General features: G+C 37.4%; 1 protein-coding gene across 2 annotated transcripts in view; it reads right to left on the reverse strand.

Moving 5' to 3' along the window:
* Window positions 1–2446: 2446 nt before the first annotated feature.
* The window catches only part of LOC128881809 (uncharacterized), a 26532-nt gene continuing 11599 nt past the window's right edge, over window positions 2447–17379 (reverse strand). Inside the window, exons 3-8 of one of the 2 annotated variants that reach the window (XR_008458178.1) lie at window positions 13992–14300; window positions 7544–7628; window positions 7236–7311; window positions 6698–6836; window positions 4975–6589; window positions 2447–4878 (exon numbers count right to left, since the gene is read on the reverse strand). Coding sequence is in view for 1 of the 2 variants with exons in the window: in XM_054133139.1 (XP_053989114.1) it covers window positions 6500–6589; window positions 6698–6836; window positions 7236–7311; window positions 7544–7628; window positions 13992–14300 (699 nt within the window). In the remaining variant the exon portion in view is untranslated. Of the gene's footprint in view, window positions 6590–6697; window positions 6837–7235; window positions 7312–7543; window positions 7629–13991; window positions 14301–17379 lie in introns of both variants that reach the window. The other variant, XM_054133139.1, reaches the window with a different exon arrangement.

Below are 17379 nucleotides of genomic sequence, written 5' to 3' on the forward strand. Positions count from 1 at the left end.
ATTATACAGGGTGCATTGTGTCTTCTTCTCTTCTGCCTTGTTACGTATATGTATCAGGATTATTTTTTGGCACCGATGAATGAGAAATTAGAATTTCGTCTAAAGTATATGTCGTCTTTATCCAATTGTATAGTACTTTATTCCTAATTAGTCTGAAATTAAACAAAAATAAAATGGTTAAAATAATATGGTGTAAAGATTTCCTTGCCTAAGGAGTTATTAAATAAAAAAAATAGCATACAGAGAAGTTACTTTTACCTGTTATCAGGAAGAATGAATCAGAAATTAGAACTTTGTCTAAAGTATGTAGCTTTACTTCCATTATGTAGTACTGTATTCCTATCCAGAGTCTGAAATAAAAAAAAGACAATAAAGAAATATCGTGTAAAGATTCCTCTCTCTCTCTCTCTCTAAAGAAAGTTATTAAACAAAAGAACAGCGTGTATCGTTATGAAGAGTTTTTTCCATTTATTTTTACCTGTAGGGAGAAACGCTTTCGTAGGCATTCGTTGCTTTTGTAAATAATGTTTATTAGATAATGTGTGCTTAGGAGTATTAGGTAACATAATGTACTCTACGGTCCTTCATAGAAGGCGTACAAATCATTGTTCCAGCAATGTCTTCTAGATTAACATAGATAAAATCATCGTCGTTGTCATCGTTATCGCCTACGTCCTCGCTCAATTTATTAAATCCCATTTCTCTCACATATATATTTCCCTATGCAAGTTATTCATCTTGCGCCATCAAAAAATCGAATTTTGTCTCCAAATCCTTGAAAACATCTCACTTAATCCTGCTGAACCTTCTTATTACTGACATAAACTGTTGATCTAATGGATCATTAACCCTTTACCCCTAGTCCCACCTCAAGGAAGCTTTGACAAGAATGTACTTGGGAATCAAATGTACAATTTGCAAGATACAACGTAAACGAAGCTTTCTGAATCAAATATGTACTCAGCGTTGCTACAATATTGCCCGATATTAAAATACAATGAGTTTCAATGTTTTGTAGACAAGATTCGATTTTAGTGTTCCTTTTATAAACGAGTTCAAGACGATCGATTCAACGTTGTCCTTGAATTTTCAACATTAAACAAATTGAAGTTCCTAAAATTATAATAGTTTATATATATATATATTTATATATACGTTCTAGGGTTCAGTCTAACTAAAAGTATCGTTAAATAACGTATCACCTTTAAAAGTTTTCCTCTAAATTCGTCAGAGCCGTTGGAAAAAGCGGTCTGACAATTCATTAAAAAATTCTTGATTTATTTATTCCCTATCTCTTGCACTCGCACAATGTCTTCGCATCTGCACTCACTCTTCGCTTCTATATATATATATATATATATTTAAATATATATATATATTATATTTATTTATATATATAATCTATATAATGTATTTATATAGGTAATAGCAAATAAGTTACAAAGGGACCTTTGCTTGTTTGAAAATTCCCATATTTTCTCCAGTAAATTTCATACGTGAGCCTTTGGAGTTTACGATTCATCAGTTTGAAATGCAAATTAAAAAGTGGAGGCTTCGGTTGATATTTTACAGAAAAAAAATATAAGAACTTTCAAATAATCAAAGTTCTCCGATTAGTCTTGTCTGTTTTACATTCGCAGCTATACCAATGTCGACGGGGATTAATTTTATTAGATCTTCCATATCCTCATCCTGTGTCTGTGTGTAGGTGTGTTAAAACGTACTATGTTCTTTAGGTATAGTGTTCACCTGCTTGTAGCGTTAATAATTAATTTATTAAAACTTTCTATATCATTTTAATTTCCATAGTCTCCTCGACAATCGTCTATACACTCTTGGCTCTCTCCAGTTCTCTTCTTTACGATTTCTTGGAAATAGCTGCCCTTGTTTACAACTCTCTCCGTTAGTTAAATTCATCTAAAAAGGTTTGGCTCTCGTTCTAAGGATGAAGTAGGGTAAAATTTGAAGTTAGACTAACAGAAAGAATACCTTAAGCGAGACATTGGACAACTATGTTTTCTATTTAGAGGTGGTTAGCTTAGGGTTCAGAGGTGAACTGAAATTGGAGTTGTGCACTGATTAGGAGAAAAAATATTGAATAAAAAGAGGAAGTGTTTGATGTAGAAACTGAAGTGGACATTCAGTATAAAGCATTCGGCATAAAGAATCGAAGAACTTGTCATGAAAACGTTCTAGCATTTCTGGGGGAAAGTCTCTTTCGTCTGGAATTGACAATACTCGCATCTCTAATCGTTCTTCTACTCTAAACGTTACTTGAATTCATTCTTACTCTTAAATTCATCCTTAAAAATAATCTACCAGTCTCTAACGCTAAAGGATGAAGTCTATGTTTGAAAAAAATGGAAGAAGTGAACGACAAGAGGATAAAACGAATATTTGGCAGCATAATGCACGCAGAAGACGAGGTCAACAGAGAACGGACAACTTCATCCACTTATCCCTTTAATACTTCAGCTACTAATCTCTTCCTTCGTCGTAAATGGTCAGAAGTATGCTTTCGAGGAGTGAAGTGAAAAATCTGAAAGTGACGCTTCCGATCGCCCCGTTATATACACGTGGATTACAATTCTATTTACATGCTGTCTCTTGCCAAACTTGCCCCTTTGTGCGTTTGGACATGTCGGTCGTAATTGTATATAATATAGTAAGTTATAATATTATTAATCTGAGTTTCTAGGCAGTTGTGTGTTGTTTATGTTATGTACGTTAAGATTTATCTCTAAGGCTCGCTCTCACCCTTTCTTTCTTTCGCATTCAACCATCGACAAACTTCCTCCAGCGTTCTTCCTCAGTTAGGAAACAAAATGGCACGCTTGTTTGTTTTCCTAACTTGTTCAAGCTTTTCAAGAAGATATCAATTCTAATGTTTCAAAATCCAGAAGTAAGAGGTTCATTTAAACTGACTGGTGTTTGTATTTAAAAAAGAATCGATGTTTCCAGATTCAAACCTGGATTCTGCAACGAATTGCAAAGCGAGCAAGTGAGCTTTTCAGGAGGCCAATTTCTCAAATTAAAGATACATTACTACGTTTAAGAAAAGATGTTTCCAATTCAAACACGAATTCTTGCAAAGCTTTCTATCTGGATGTTCTTAGGAATTTCTTAACGCTGGTTTTGTGTACATAGCTCCTTTTCTCATTCATTCCTTCTTATTCGCGCTCATGCATGCTTGAAATGATTATCCAGAGTTCCTCTCTTCTCGTGCGGCTTCGAGACCCATTTCTGGTAATTTTTAACCTGAAGGAAAAATGCTGATTTCATTCTGCATCCTTTTACAAAGTATACACCGTCGTTACGAGAAACTAGAACGGCATCACTCGTCTACAAGTGAATAATATCATGAGTCGTGTGTCTGTAAACGCTATCGTAAACGCAAGAGTGAGTCTTGTCTCCATTTTCGAGTCTCCGATCAATGGTATTGAGCAATGTACTGTTGTTGGATCCATAGTTTCAAAGACACGTTGCGTCTAGCAACAAAGATCAATTGTACGCTGTATTTGTTAACTTATTTTGCACGCGTTGACTGAGTTTGGGTTGTCAGCGCATCATTACGTGGGAAATAATTTGCAGTCGGAGGACTTGTTCTGTAATGATAGGATTTTGAACAATATGTTGGAATTTTCTAAGGCAAATAGACTCGTTTGTTAGTTGCCAGTTAATAATTATTAATTGCAATAGCTAAATAATACCGGTAAAGTTATCTTCGACGAAAGATGTCTTTGAAACGATTGATTCAATCGGTATTTTAACATGCTAGACTTACTCTTTATGAATTAAAAATCGTGAATATCATCCTATTGGTCTTTTACGCTAGTTAATCGTTCGCTACTGTGGCGGTTATCAGTGTTATTGCTGCTAAGAGTTCATTTTCAACAGGATTCTGCGGTCTCGCTATGTTTATCGATAGACAATTCATTATGCTCGTCGATTCTGCATGATATTCCTTGCTAACGCCGAGGAGAACGCAAGCTTGAGTGTTTTCACTTCGAGGAAAAAAGCTTCCAACTAACGATGGTGTTCGAGACCTTTCAGTTTCGCGGAGAACTGTTAACAATCGTTTCTCTCTCTTCGTTATTTTGTTTAACACGTTTAGCGCCAATTCAGCCGTGTATGGGCTATAAAATATAAAATTCTGTATAAGATATAGAACTAAAAAGAATTTATTCTGAAAGTCAAGCATCAAAGGAAAATAAATTGTATCGATAAATGTTTGATAATTATTAATATTGTTTCCAATAAAAATTTCCCAGAATACTCCTCTGGCAGTCAACATGTTAATTCGTCGAAGAAGGTCATTGTTAATAATTGTCCACGTTACAATTTGTTACAGCTCGAGGTCATATGATGCTGCGAGTCGTCGAAGGCGCCTTGGTTTTTTTTTATATATAATATATGTATATAATATATATATATATATATGTATAGTCGTTAACAATATTAATTACAGGTACCTAAAAATTCCTCGCACGTGTTCCCCACGTTGGAAAAAAGTAAGAAAAATGGAAATACTGTAATATCTCTACTGACTAGCTCTTCTATGGATTTTATTAAATTTCTTTTCCAATTCGTCGCTGCGCCGTCTACTTATGTACTTATCGTGATATTAGAAAGTGGAAATGGACAAATGTTATTTAAAAAGAGAAAAGAAAGATCTTGCGAGAACGCTTTTTCGTCAAGTAAATGGTAAGAGAGTCGATAGTCAAGGTTAAGGCTGGATTGATGGTCTGAGAAACTTAAATTACACTCCCGAGGAAATGTTTGTATGTTCATTTTCAAAGCTGAGAGCACTGAGAAAAGTGTTTCCTAAAAATGGCCCTCTGATCCTTGCATCGCCATTTTTATTTTAAAACCATACACCTAAACAGAAAAAGCCTTCGCATTATCTCGCTACTGTTTCGACCCTGAAATTTGTATCAATAATATTTCTTCTCTTAATTATATACCCCTACTTACGGTTTCATTCTGAAAATCATCGAATATATCTTCTACAGTTAATTGCTACCATATGGAAAAGGGACGACCAACGATTACGATTTCCCGTAACAGTTCGGTACAAAGTGGCATGGCAGTGTTTGACATTGGTAACTATAATAAAAACAGGTCTGCCACCTCATCCAGACACTTAATCCTTGATTCGAGTACGTCCACATTCAAGACTTAAAATATTTGAGCTACAACAGGGGAAATTGTATGAATAAACAAGCGACAATTAAACAAATACCTCGTACAAGTCCCGTTATAATAATAAACACGTCAAGTATAGTTTCCGAGGATATTTCAGTCGAAGGTTCAGTTCTAGTTTAAAGCAACGTTCTTTAAAAATGGTGTTGCAATGTATACATTAGAAGCTCTAGAAAGCATTAAACAATTCAATGCATCCAATTATTCACCTGCCATTGAATTTCTAACTAAAAATTTTCTTCCTCCCTCCCCACCTGTTTTTCTGTTTTCTTTTTTTTCTGCGATTGATTTCTTGGTCTTAAGCGCACTTATTAGTCACTATACTTTGGTGCAAGCATTTAAACGATTCATGGCATCTTCGATACAGTTTTTAATACTTCGAGTTTTATCGATTATTAAGTACTATTAAAAATAAAAAAGATATCCCCTTCCTGAGAAGAACCTATTTAGCAAAATTTCTATTTTAGCGTAGTTTTAATTATCTTAATTTCCTGTTACGTTTAATACTAATTTTAGCGACAACTCATGCAGCGAATTCTGTAAATAAAGAGATTCTTGCATACAGATAAAGGTCTTGCATACATTAAAATCTCAAACTCGCACGTTTCGGCGTGCACGTTGGCTTGCATTTGTTGGCAAAATGTTTATTGGCTCCTGTCGAGATTGTTTCGAGAGCATTATTTCGCGAATAGTCTCGTTCGAAATGGATTCTTCCCAGAAAGTATCTTGGCAGCCTCGATTGTCCGCATCAATACCAGTTCATTCATTTAGGAACGCTTTGTTTATTATTACGTCTTCAGGACTAGTTCAGATCTCGGCGTGGACACTTTCACGAAACGACGTCGTTTCAATTATCAAAATGTCTGTACATTTCCAGTTGATTCAAAATAGTAAATCAAAGTTTCAACAATTTGAAAATGAGAGGAACGTTGAATCTTTTCACAGAAGGAAAAGTTGACAGTTTTACGCTAACTTGCGCGATATCGTTAAACTTTCTCCATCTTTTTGAGTGTTTATAAATACTTAACGATAGCAATAATATTATAGAAAATACGAAATTCATTCAAAGAGTGAAAAAAGGTCAAGGAATTGAACTCGTCCTGAAAAACTTGGCCTTGCCTCGCCCCTATCGGTTTTCACAGATGGATTCAATTGTTCTTCTTTGGTAAAGGCGCTAATGAGCTTCCTTTCGGTTCACTTTCTCCCACTTTTACAGGATTCCGTGATTCTACGAGACGTGTCGAATCCTTGGCGACGGAGCGAAATTCAAGAATCCTGCGAATGTGATCGAAGAGGATCAGGACGTCCCGTAGACGCATGCAGAGTTGTCTGGGGGGCTGATCTTCTCCACTGGTAGAACCGCTGCTCTGTGCCACTCGTCTCGCACCTTCGATTCAAATAATATATAATGTAGAATAATAATAATATAACTTATAATAAATTTATACATATATATAAATATTTGATAGTATTTTTTTGAGATCGTATGACACACCTGCTCGACTTTAGCAAACACCCTCAGTAAATTGAGGCCAGCTAGCTTCTTAATGTCGTCTTCAGTCCATGTAGGATCTTCCAGTAGGGTAGCCAGCAGTTGTGGATACCTCGAGACATCCTCCAAACCAGTAGGAGTACTAGAAACAACAACAAAATCCTTTACACACTGTATATATGGACCGATTGGAAATGTTTTGCCCATTCAGGGAATAACACACGAAGTTGAATTTAATTTTAAAACGGGTTGAAGAGGGTGGAAATAATGTTATAACTACGGTTATTTTTAAAAGTAAGGATTTTAGAAGGTCTGTCATTTTATGCAGCTCTGCAGATGATCAGGAAAATCCAGTATGGTCCATTGTTTTCAATCAATGGACGCAATTTTCTGATTTAAGCGTTCCTCTAAATTGTTCCATTGTGCTCATCGCAAATTGTTGTAAATTCCACCATAGATGTTAATGCTCCATTGAGCCTCGCTTCAATAACGACCATTCTCTGAATGCGCGATGTATCGAGGATACTCCAAAGATAATTACAAATTTATCCCGTCGAAGCCAGCTCCTATTCCAACGTGATCGATCCCTGCCACCTTCCTGATGTGATTGATGTGTGCTGAAACAGCATTGGCTCTTAACAAACTCGTTCAGACTTGAAAATATTTAAATGTTCGTTATATTACTTCTTAAACTACGTTATCCATAACTTTTCATCGGGGAATTTATGTTAGTTTAATTTTAATCATTAGCAGTTTCATCTAACAGAGATAACAAGTGGAAGAAGATTCTTTCTGACGCGAATAAGCAGCAGTAAAGAATAAATAAGTGGATGATAAAATTCTACGTACCAATAACGTCTCTTATGGTGGCTGTGCTGTTGCACGTTATGAAGTACGTATAAAATGGAACCATCGCCACTCCGCCATTTTTTGCCTGCAAACAGATAGATTAATGTTTCAAATCTCTTGTCAAGCAAATCATTGATTACTATGTATTGGAAAAAATCTCATTGTTAATGTCAATCGTATAGATATGAATTATTATCTGAATTATTCGATACCAGCTTCACTATTCTTGAATGAACATATCTTCTACTTGTATAAAAACCATGTAAACATTAGAAATTATAATTCTTAGCTATTCCTACGTTAATTTAATATTCTTGAATCGAAACGCAGCCTTCCATCGCATTAAAATTTATAAAGGAACGCATTTGGCGAAAGTCGCTTAGGTAGCGTCAAAGAAACCACACAAAGAGTCTGTAACTTGGTTTCAGAGAAGTTGTACCTGACAACTCTTCATATGAACGCATAGTTTACGTTTTCCCAACTTTAATCTGTACTCTGGACGTGGGGTACCGCGCCAGCGGGCGATATTAAAAAAGTTGCGATTCAAAATGGCGTGTGCATTCCCAATGTATCTGCGACTGGGAAATGCGCATTAAAATTCAATGAGCGAGCTGCTCGTTCGAACATTCCTGTTTTCTGTTTCGAAACGTATTTCTGGGCTATTAGAGTTCAAAAAATCACTACCCGCAGCATCTTTGCGTCTCTACATACTTTCATTGAATATTTTCTTAATTCCATTTTCTATTATAAACACCTCGCATCGTAGTTCCGTCAAACAAACTTAATAAAAGGATTTCCCAGGCTGATTACACCATTTACAATGCTCTGCGTTAAATCCAGAAATTAAATCTGATTCAATTACAATAAAACGTGGTTGATTTTATTCAGTTAATGCAATTGAAGGTAGCGAACGAATCGCAAATAAAATATTAATTTTAATGTACCTTGGATGCTGAATTACATCAGTGTGCAACAAATCATTAATGTGCGATTGAAAATATGAGTGGAAATAATTTAATTATACATGGAATTGTTTGGATCATATTCAAACTAGTATCGAATAATTTCATGTCCAATCCTACTGTTATCATTAATGAGAATGTAGTAAACCCTCTTGAAACGCATATAAACGTATATAATCTCTCTTCTATATAGCATAGTATGCGCATTAACGACCTTAATATAAATGAAAGTCGTCTTTCATTAAATAGAGTTAAACATCGTAATAACAAAAATGGAACTGAAATTTGTGTATATATTAATGTATGAAGTATGGAGTTGAGCCTCATAAAATTAAAATTAAAATTGAAATTGTTCAGACAGTAATGGAAAATAATAATCAACTACATGGACGATTTTTGAAAATATTGAGATTTCATGAATTCTCTACACTCGTTGCAATCATTTTATGAGTACAACTGTATTTTATTCTGTGTTTTTCTGTGTTTTGGGTAGTTTGGCTAAAAATACAGCTACCAGATAAATCGATAAGCGACAGTGCGCTTCTGTAATTGAAATTCTCTTTTGATTCATATCATAGAATACATAATCCTATACTTTCTGTAAATGCAGTGTATTGTATCCGAATTAGCCAACTAGATGAGAGCATTAAAACGTAACACATTTAGCGCGAGACTGCGAACAATCCACGAGCATTTTAATGAAATTTAAGATGGCGCATCGTTTTCGATTCAAATTTAATTCCGAGGGATTAGTTTCAAGCATCGACGGAAGGTAATTGTCATTGGTGATTGGCAGGCGTAGGATTAAATTTTCGTCGAGCTTCGCGCGTCAGACTTAACCATCCAGTTCATCCGGTATTGTGTTCACTATTCGAAATCTGTTTTAAATATTCTCGTCATCTTTGCGTTGTAGACACACGTGTTAATTACCATGAGAAATTATAATTAGTACTTTTGATTTGAACTCCAATTTAAGATGATATACTACAACAAATTACCATACGTATTACAGGCAGATGAATTTGTCTAAACAAATGTTATTACATTTATATATATAAAAAATAATAATAATGTATGGGTCTATTTACAAAAATTAATTTCTTTCTAAAATCTTCCCTCAACTGTTTTGCCTACAACAAAATTATTTACAGCGCTCAATTTGTACATTTGAACCAAATAACTTTTGTAAAAATATTTCTTTGACAACTGCATCCCCTCCTGAGATATTTAACCATTCCCCACTTAAACGAAACACCCAGTACGTACTCTAAAGCGGATTCTCATCGAGGGCTGACTCCTCTGTCACATAAATCATGTAGCTTCGCATATTGCAATCCCAATTTAATCCTACAGAATTCTCTACAGAACCGTTTTTTGCCAGCCTCATTGACCCAGGCCATTTATTATTTAATACAAGTTGTATGATACAACTGCGCCAGTATCCCTAGCGACTTTTTCCTCCATTACTTCAACCCCCGTAAATTCCACGCCGCGTTGAACGCGTACTTTCTGGCTTGAATATGTATAGACGTATCTCTTAGTCGATTCGAATTTCCATCGCATTCAATGTTTCATCTGGTTGGGTAGCAGTTTCCGCTTCAATTTAGATAAACGTAGACAAACAGGATACACAAGGATAGTTATCTTCTTTATTATTAACAAAAGATGAAACATCCCCAACGCTTCTAGTAGTAGGGAGGACAACTATTCCTGACACTATGTTCCTCTTAATATTCACAGTACCAAATCTCATTTTGTTACATTGACTTTTAAGAGTTGTGTCCAGCTAGCAAAGAAATCTACGCTATCCGATACTATACTTTCAACACTATATTCCTCTTGATCTTCACAATACCAAATCCTATTTCGTTACATGGACTCCCACGAGTAGTGCTTAGCTAACAAGGAAACCTAATCTCTTATCCTTCACAGTGCAAGATCCTTTTCTCTTCCACAAGCTACCTACCTAGCAAAGAAACCAACTATCCCAAAACTTTGCATCTTGCAATAAAACCTTTAACCCAAATCGTTAGAAGTGAATCATTAAATCCCATGAAAATCCTTTCCAACAGCGTACGTTCCTTTTTTTGCCTGTCGGCTTGCACCCACCCACGCCCCTTTAATAAATTTAGCCAGTTTCACGGTAAAACAAAACAAAACAAAGCAAAAAAAAAAAAAATACAGCGACACGTAACATTTATGTTTCCCTGTGTGTTTTGAAATCCTGCAACGAGGTTGGACCAATCCTGAACTACCCCCGAAACACACGACCTGGTTCCAGGCGGCGTGTTTGCTGACCTAAAACCAAATAATCTCTTCGTTGGCCAACGGATGGGAGTAGTTGGGTGAAAAGGGTGGGCAGACCAGAAACTTTCACGTGTGCCGTTTTACATTTCCCGCATCCGCGCTGTAGTGGTGGCTGCGCGAACCTGGGGATACGCGTCGTCCTACACCAGTATGCACTTATGGCGTAAATTCGGGAGGGGAATATCGAGCTCGTTTCGCTGCAAACGAATTAACTGGACTGTCTCCGCGGTTTAAACGTCCCTTAGCTTGATTCGATGCGAGCGTTCGAAACTCTGCAGGGCAGATTTTCTCATTTCTGTGCCATTCTGGCGAGGCAGCCTCGACGTAGGACCGAGCAAGGGGATAAACTAGGATCTACTTTGCTGGATTGGTTGTGTCTTGATTCATCTTGGCTCTAATTGCCACCAAAATTTGAGAATTAATCCCCTGAAAAATAAATCAAATTCTATCAAAAATAAAGAAATAAAGAAATAAAGAAATAAAGAAATAAAGAAATAAAGAAATAAAGAAATAAAGAAATAAAGAAATAAAGAAATAAAGAAATAAAGAAATAAAGAAATAAAGAAATAAAAAGGAATATACGATGCCAATAGAGAGGCGTCATAGTTTCCAAGGACTGGTGTGAAATAATAGTTAACCTTCCTCGTTACATCTACTTCCTTCCACGAGTTTAAATTTGAACATCTAATGACTGTGGAGGCTCACCAAATTTTTGAGGACGTCGTCTGGCACATTTCTAGTGGAGTTGCAGAGCGCCCTGGCAGCGCTGTGAGAGAAAATCACTGGCGCTCTCGTTGTCTGCAGAGCCGCCCTCATGGTTCTCGTCGAGACATGAGAGAGGTCCACTAGCATTCCCAGTCTGTTCAGCTCCCTGACGACTGCCTGGAAAATAAAAACAAACATCAGCGATCAATCACTAAGATAATTCCAGGCAATTTTTACGGAACGGACGTTCCATTTCAGGGTAATTGGTCCTACTCGTGTCCGACGTGCCAATGCTCCCATAATTTACCATGATTTCATGGTGCATCGATTAAGAAAGGTGGCTCTTTATGCGATGCGAATGAAATGCAAAGAAATGGCGAGGAAGAGTGACAGGTAGGGAGGAACAGGAAAAAAAGAAATACAAGAGTAAGAAATTGCTGGACCAATAGACAGGGAGGAACGGAGACAGAGGAGTTAGAAATTGCTGGAACAGGAAGAGAAAGGGGTAAAGGGGTGAAGAAAGCTAGTGTTTGGGCCGGGGAACATTAGTCGATGGCGCGAGCCTCTCTTATCACGCGAAAACAGAAGAAAAAAAAACGTGCATGTCGATACTAGAGAAAGGAAAAGAAGGCACACAATACACCTCCCCATTTTTTTTTGCCTCTGCTTTAAACGAGGACCTAGGTATACTAGACACACAACCCCCTCCTCCTCCTCCTCCTCCTCCTCCTCCTCCTCCTCCTCCTCCAATCCAAGTCATTGCACCTAGGACAACCGAGAATTACGTGCTTACGGTTCCGAAAACACTGGAAATCTTCCTCGAGAAATTTAAAATTCTAATTCCAGCGAAAGAGAAAACAATGAAACAAACTGGAACGTGATAGAATAAAAGGCAAGGGAGAATTCTTTCAGAGGGCACGGTTGCGTCGCGGAATTATCCGCCGGGCTCCAGACGACGGGGAGGGGGGGCGCCGAAATAGCTTTGAAATCCGCAGATTAGTGGAATTTCGTAGTAAATCGTCTGGCAGAGTCGCTGCGAGTCCCGCGGTAACGATTCTGCACGGTGCTTTTGAACAGCTCAGGCGTGTCTGGCAACGCGTCGTGCCTCCGCACAAACACGAGGGAATCCCAGAGGGGAGGAGGAACGGCAGGGGGGGAGGGGTTGGATGTAAATGAGAGAGGAGAGGAAAAAAGAATGGCGGCGGAGACAAAAAGAGCGGCATCGAGAGAGAGAGAGAGAGAGAGAGAGAGAGAGAGAGAGAGAGAGAGAGATGTGGAGAGAGAGAGAGAGAAAGTGGTACGCGCGTATCCATCATAGTGATACCTGCCAGGTGGGGCTCTGTGTGCGTGTATCCTCTATGCTCTCGCACCGCGCGCAGGATAGTCGAAACTTTTCTGAAAAGCATTTTCGAGCGAACCAGGGGAGCCTATTTTCGGAGGGAAAGGGAGATCCGGGCGATGGAGGACGAATCGAGATAAATAGAGGGTTTGATGCATGGAGGTCGGAAGGGCGGAGACGGAGGGTAGACGGCCGAGAGAGAAAAGCGGCGCATCCAGGAGGGCAGAAAGTGAACAGCGCTGGGGGGAAAGAGAAATGCGGAGGGCGCAGAGGGAAGCCAGAGGTCGAGGGGGGTCGGACGCCATTGCCACTGCACTGCAGCAAGTAAACTTGGACGGTGCATCTGTGTGCGTGTGTGGCTCAGCGCGACGCACATTGGGACGGTCAGGTGCTTTTCGATGGGAGTCGTGTTAGGTCTCGATTAAGTCTCGAGGCTGGATGCCGCGATATCGGTTCTGCAGGAAGTTCGAACAGCGCGTCGATGTTTATAGAAAAAATTGGAGATGTTGGAATCATCAGTGACTTCAGTTCGTACCCGCCCAGATTCCGTTTATGTTTCACTAAGTAAAAAGGTATACGCGATATATCGTAGTACGATCATCTTCCTAGAAGGGTGGATGAAGATCGTAGAAAGTAATGTCCAAGTAAATTGACGTTCGGTACGATTGCTATGAACCATTGATGTATAATAACACATACATCGATGTGTATGCTGTGGTGAACGTAATAAATGCGGTGCATAATTACGCATAATCAGATAATCACCATTAAAGTCGGTGAATGTAATCAATTCTCCAATATTTGTCAAACTCTACAAATTCGAAATATAATGCTACACAATATAATATAATACACACAATATAATACTATCTGATATCTCGAGTACTGAACGCAGCAGAATGAGATTGTCAGCCCTAAAAAAAGTCCCGAAAAGTCTTGAGGATTGAAAATAAAGCTAGGTGGTCCGATACGTGCCACGGGGCGCGTTAATTCGATACCGAACGGCATCCTTCCGCTTCGAACGATCCATCGGCGAACGCGTATTTGAATACACGTTGAACGTGCAACATAGCGTCAATGTTATTACCTAGAGCGGGTGGAAAAAGGGGTTGAATCAATTAGAGAGGCAATTTACCTGATAGTCCATGTAATTTCCGTAGCCCATGTGGTTGCAGGTGCAGGCACATGCCTGAATGTGCCTCCGCATGTCTAGCTCGACCTCCTCACCGCAGACACCTCTGCTGGTGGCCATCATGGTATCCCCCATGCAATAACCGCTGGTGCAATACATCCTCGGATCATTCTGGTCCAAGTAACCTCCGCCAGTGTCGTCGTACCCGAGTCCACTGGCGCACCTGGAATCCGAGGTATACCCCACGCGAGATTGGGGACGCTCCTCGTATCCCAGCCTGGACTGGGGACGATGGAAGGCGGGAGGTGCATCCTGCAACAGATACTTTGCTCCTAAGATACGAGGATACGCTCGCGTGACGAGTCGGAGTGGAACTAGTACGATTATTACAATTATTCTCTGTCGAAATATTCGAAACACGCGGTTCATATGTGGCGTTTTAAATGCTTTTTAAATGTGCTATTGTGTCAACAATTTGTAGGAATTATGCTATCATTGTCGATTGGCGCGTGGTTTTATTCAGTAGGGACGTTGAAAATTGCTTTCCTAAACATTTGTTACCTGTTGGGGAATTATTTATGGTTTGATAACCAACATTTTGGATTCAAACTTTTTTTCCATGTAGGTCCCATGGAACTCTACAGGAAACATATAAACAATTTTTCTCTCGTGTGAAAACCCAATTTTTTAAAAATGGTGGTATAATTTTTGGAAAATTCTCAAGAGATGGTCACTCCAGGACTTGCAATTCTGTTAGTAATAAATATTTTGGATTGAAACTTTTTTTCCATGTATATCCCATGGAACTCTACAGGAAACATATAGGAAATTTTCCTCTAAAGTGAAAACCCAATTTTTTGAAAGTCAGAGAATGAGTTTGTTTAAGAATTCTCGAGGGTTGGTCGATCCAGGACTTGTAATTCTCTTAATAATGAATATTTTGGATTGAAACTTTTTTTCCATGTATATCCCATGGAACTCTATAAAAAACATGTAGAAAATTTTCCTCTAAAGTGAAAACCCAATTTTTTGAAAGTCAGAGAATGAGTGTTTTTAAGAATTCTCGAGGGTTGGTCGATCCAGGACTTGTAATTCTCTTAATAATAAATATTTTGGATTGAAACTTTTTTTCCATGTATATCCCATGGAACTCTATAAAAAACATATAGAAACTTTTTCTCTAAAGTGAAAACCCAATTTTATGAAAGTCAGAGAATGAGTTTGTTTAAGAATTCTCGAGGGTTGGTCGATCCAGGACTTGTAAATCTCTTAATAATAAATATTTTGGATTGAAACTTTTTTTCCATGTATATCCCATGGAACTCTATAAAAAACATGTAGAAACTTTTTCTCTAAAGTGAAAACCCAATTTTTTGAGAGTCAGAGAATGAGTTTGTTTAAGAATTCTCGAGGGTTGGTCGCTCCAGGACTTGTAATTCTCTTAATAATAAATATTTTGGATTGAAACTTTTTTTCCATGTAGGTCCCATGGAACTCTATAAAAAACATATAGAAACTTTTTCTCTAAAGTGAAAACCCAATTTTTTGAAAGTCAGAGAATGAGTTTGTTTAAGAATTATCGAGGGTTGGTCGATCCAGGACTTGTAATTCTCTTAATAATAAATAGTTTGGATTGAAACTTTTTTTCCACGTATATCCCATGGAACTCTATAAAAAACATGTAGAAAATTTTCCTCTAAAGTGAAAACCCAATTTTTTGAAAGTCAGAGAATGAGTTTGTTTAAGAATTCTCGAGGGTTGGTCGATCCAGGACTTGTAATTCTCTTAATAATAAATATTTTGGATTGAAACTTTTTTTCCATGTAGGTCCCATGGAACTCTATAAAAAACATGTAGAAACTTTTTCTCTAAAGTGAAAACCTAATTTTTTGAAAATGAAGAAATGACTTTTCGACGATTCTCAAGTGGGGGTGCACTATCAATTTTGGGCAAGGTCTGAAATTGTCTATAAAAATTATTTTTCATTTCCTCGGTCAAAATGAAGCATACTTTGTTAAATAACATATAGGTGTAACTTCTACTGGTTACGAGAAAAAAATTTCTGAAGATCAGAAAGAGACCGAAAATGGTTTCCAATGTTGCATTACTCTCCTAACTAAAAATCTACTTATCTACAAAAATGATTGTTTACCTCTTCCTTCAATTTAAAGCATATTTAATGTCCTACAGTGCCCAAACTACGAATTTTCCACTTTGCAAAGTGCTCTAGAAAATTTACAAGGATAAAATTAAAACAAAATAAATAAAATTAAAGAAAGAAATTGTAAATAAAGATTGAAAAATAATTTCTCTGCAAACGAAGAAAACTGCACCGTTTCTTAAACTGGTTGAACCCCCTAGGTGCTTCCACGATCGACCGGCTAACTGAAGCGATTAAGCGAAGCCTGATAGCTTCCCAGTGCGTTGAGTGAATGCTGACTGATTGTTAATTAACTACTGGAAGACTGATAGCTACTCGATTCTGAGTGATTGGTTACTGATGACCAGATTGCTCCTAACCAACTGTCTGGAAGTCTACTGCTTCTACCCCTGAACTGACGCACCTGCACCTCCCAAATCAATTATCTATTCTTTAAACAACTCCTTAAGTTAACAAACTCGACTCTGTGATATTCCCTACTATTCCGTAGAAATTCATTCTGCGCCCTTACGTTCCTACATTTGTTCAAACGGAAATATTTACAACTCGTTTTGCTTTTACAACCAGCATACTCCCTTGGAATTTTTAACTAAGGTAAAATTAAAGTTGCCTAATTTTCGAAAATTCATAGCTCTCTTAATAATGAATATTTTGGATTGAAACTTTTTTCCCTTGTAAATCTCATGGAACTCTACAGAAAACATACAAAAAATTTCCGTCTGAGTTGAAAACCCAATTTTTTAAAAATGGTGGTATAATTTTTGAAAAATTCTCAAGAGATGGTCACTCCAGGACTTGCAATTCTGTTAGTAATAAATATTTTGGATTGAAACTTTTTTCCCTTGTAAATCTCACGGAACTCTACAGAAAACATATAAACAATTTTTCTCTCGTGTGAAAACTCAATTTTTTAAAAATGGTGGTATAATTTTTGGAAAATTCTCAAGAGATGGTCACTCCAGGACTTGCAATTCTGTTAGTAATAAATATTTTGGATTGAAACTTTTTTCCCTTGTAAATCTCATGGAACTCTACAGAAAACATATAAACAATTTTTCTCTCGTGTGAAAACCCAATTTTTTAAAAATGGTGGTATAATTTTTGGAAAATTCTCAAGAGATGGTCACTCCAGGACTTGCAATTCTGTTAATAATAAATATTTTGGATTGAAACTTTTTTCCCTTGTAAATCTCATGGAACTCTACAGAAAACATACAGAAAGTTTTCGTC

This window comes from Hylaeus volcanicus, chromosome 9 (genome assembly GCF_026283585.1).
Source record: "Hylaeus volcanicus isolate JK05 chromosome 9, UHH_iyHylVolc1.0_haploid, whole genome shotgun sequence".
NCBI lineage: Eukaryota > Metazoa > Arthropoda > Insecta > Hymenoptera > Colletidae > Hylaeus > Hylaeus volcanicus.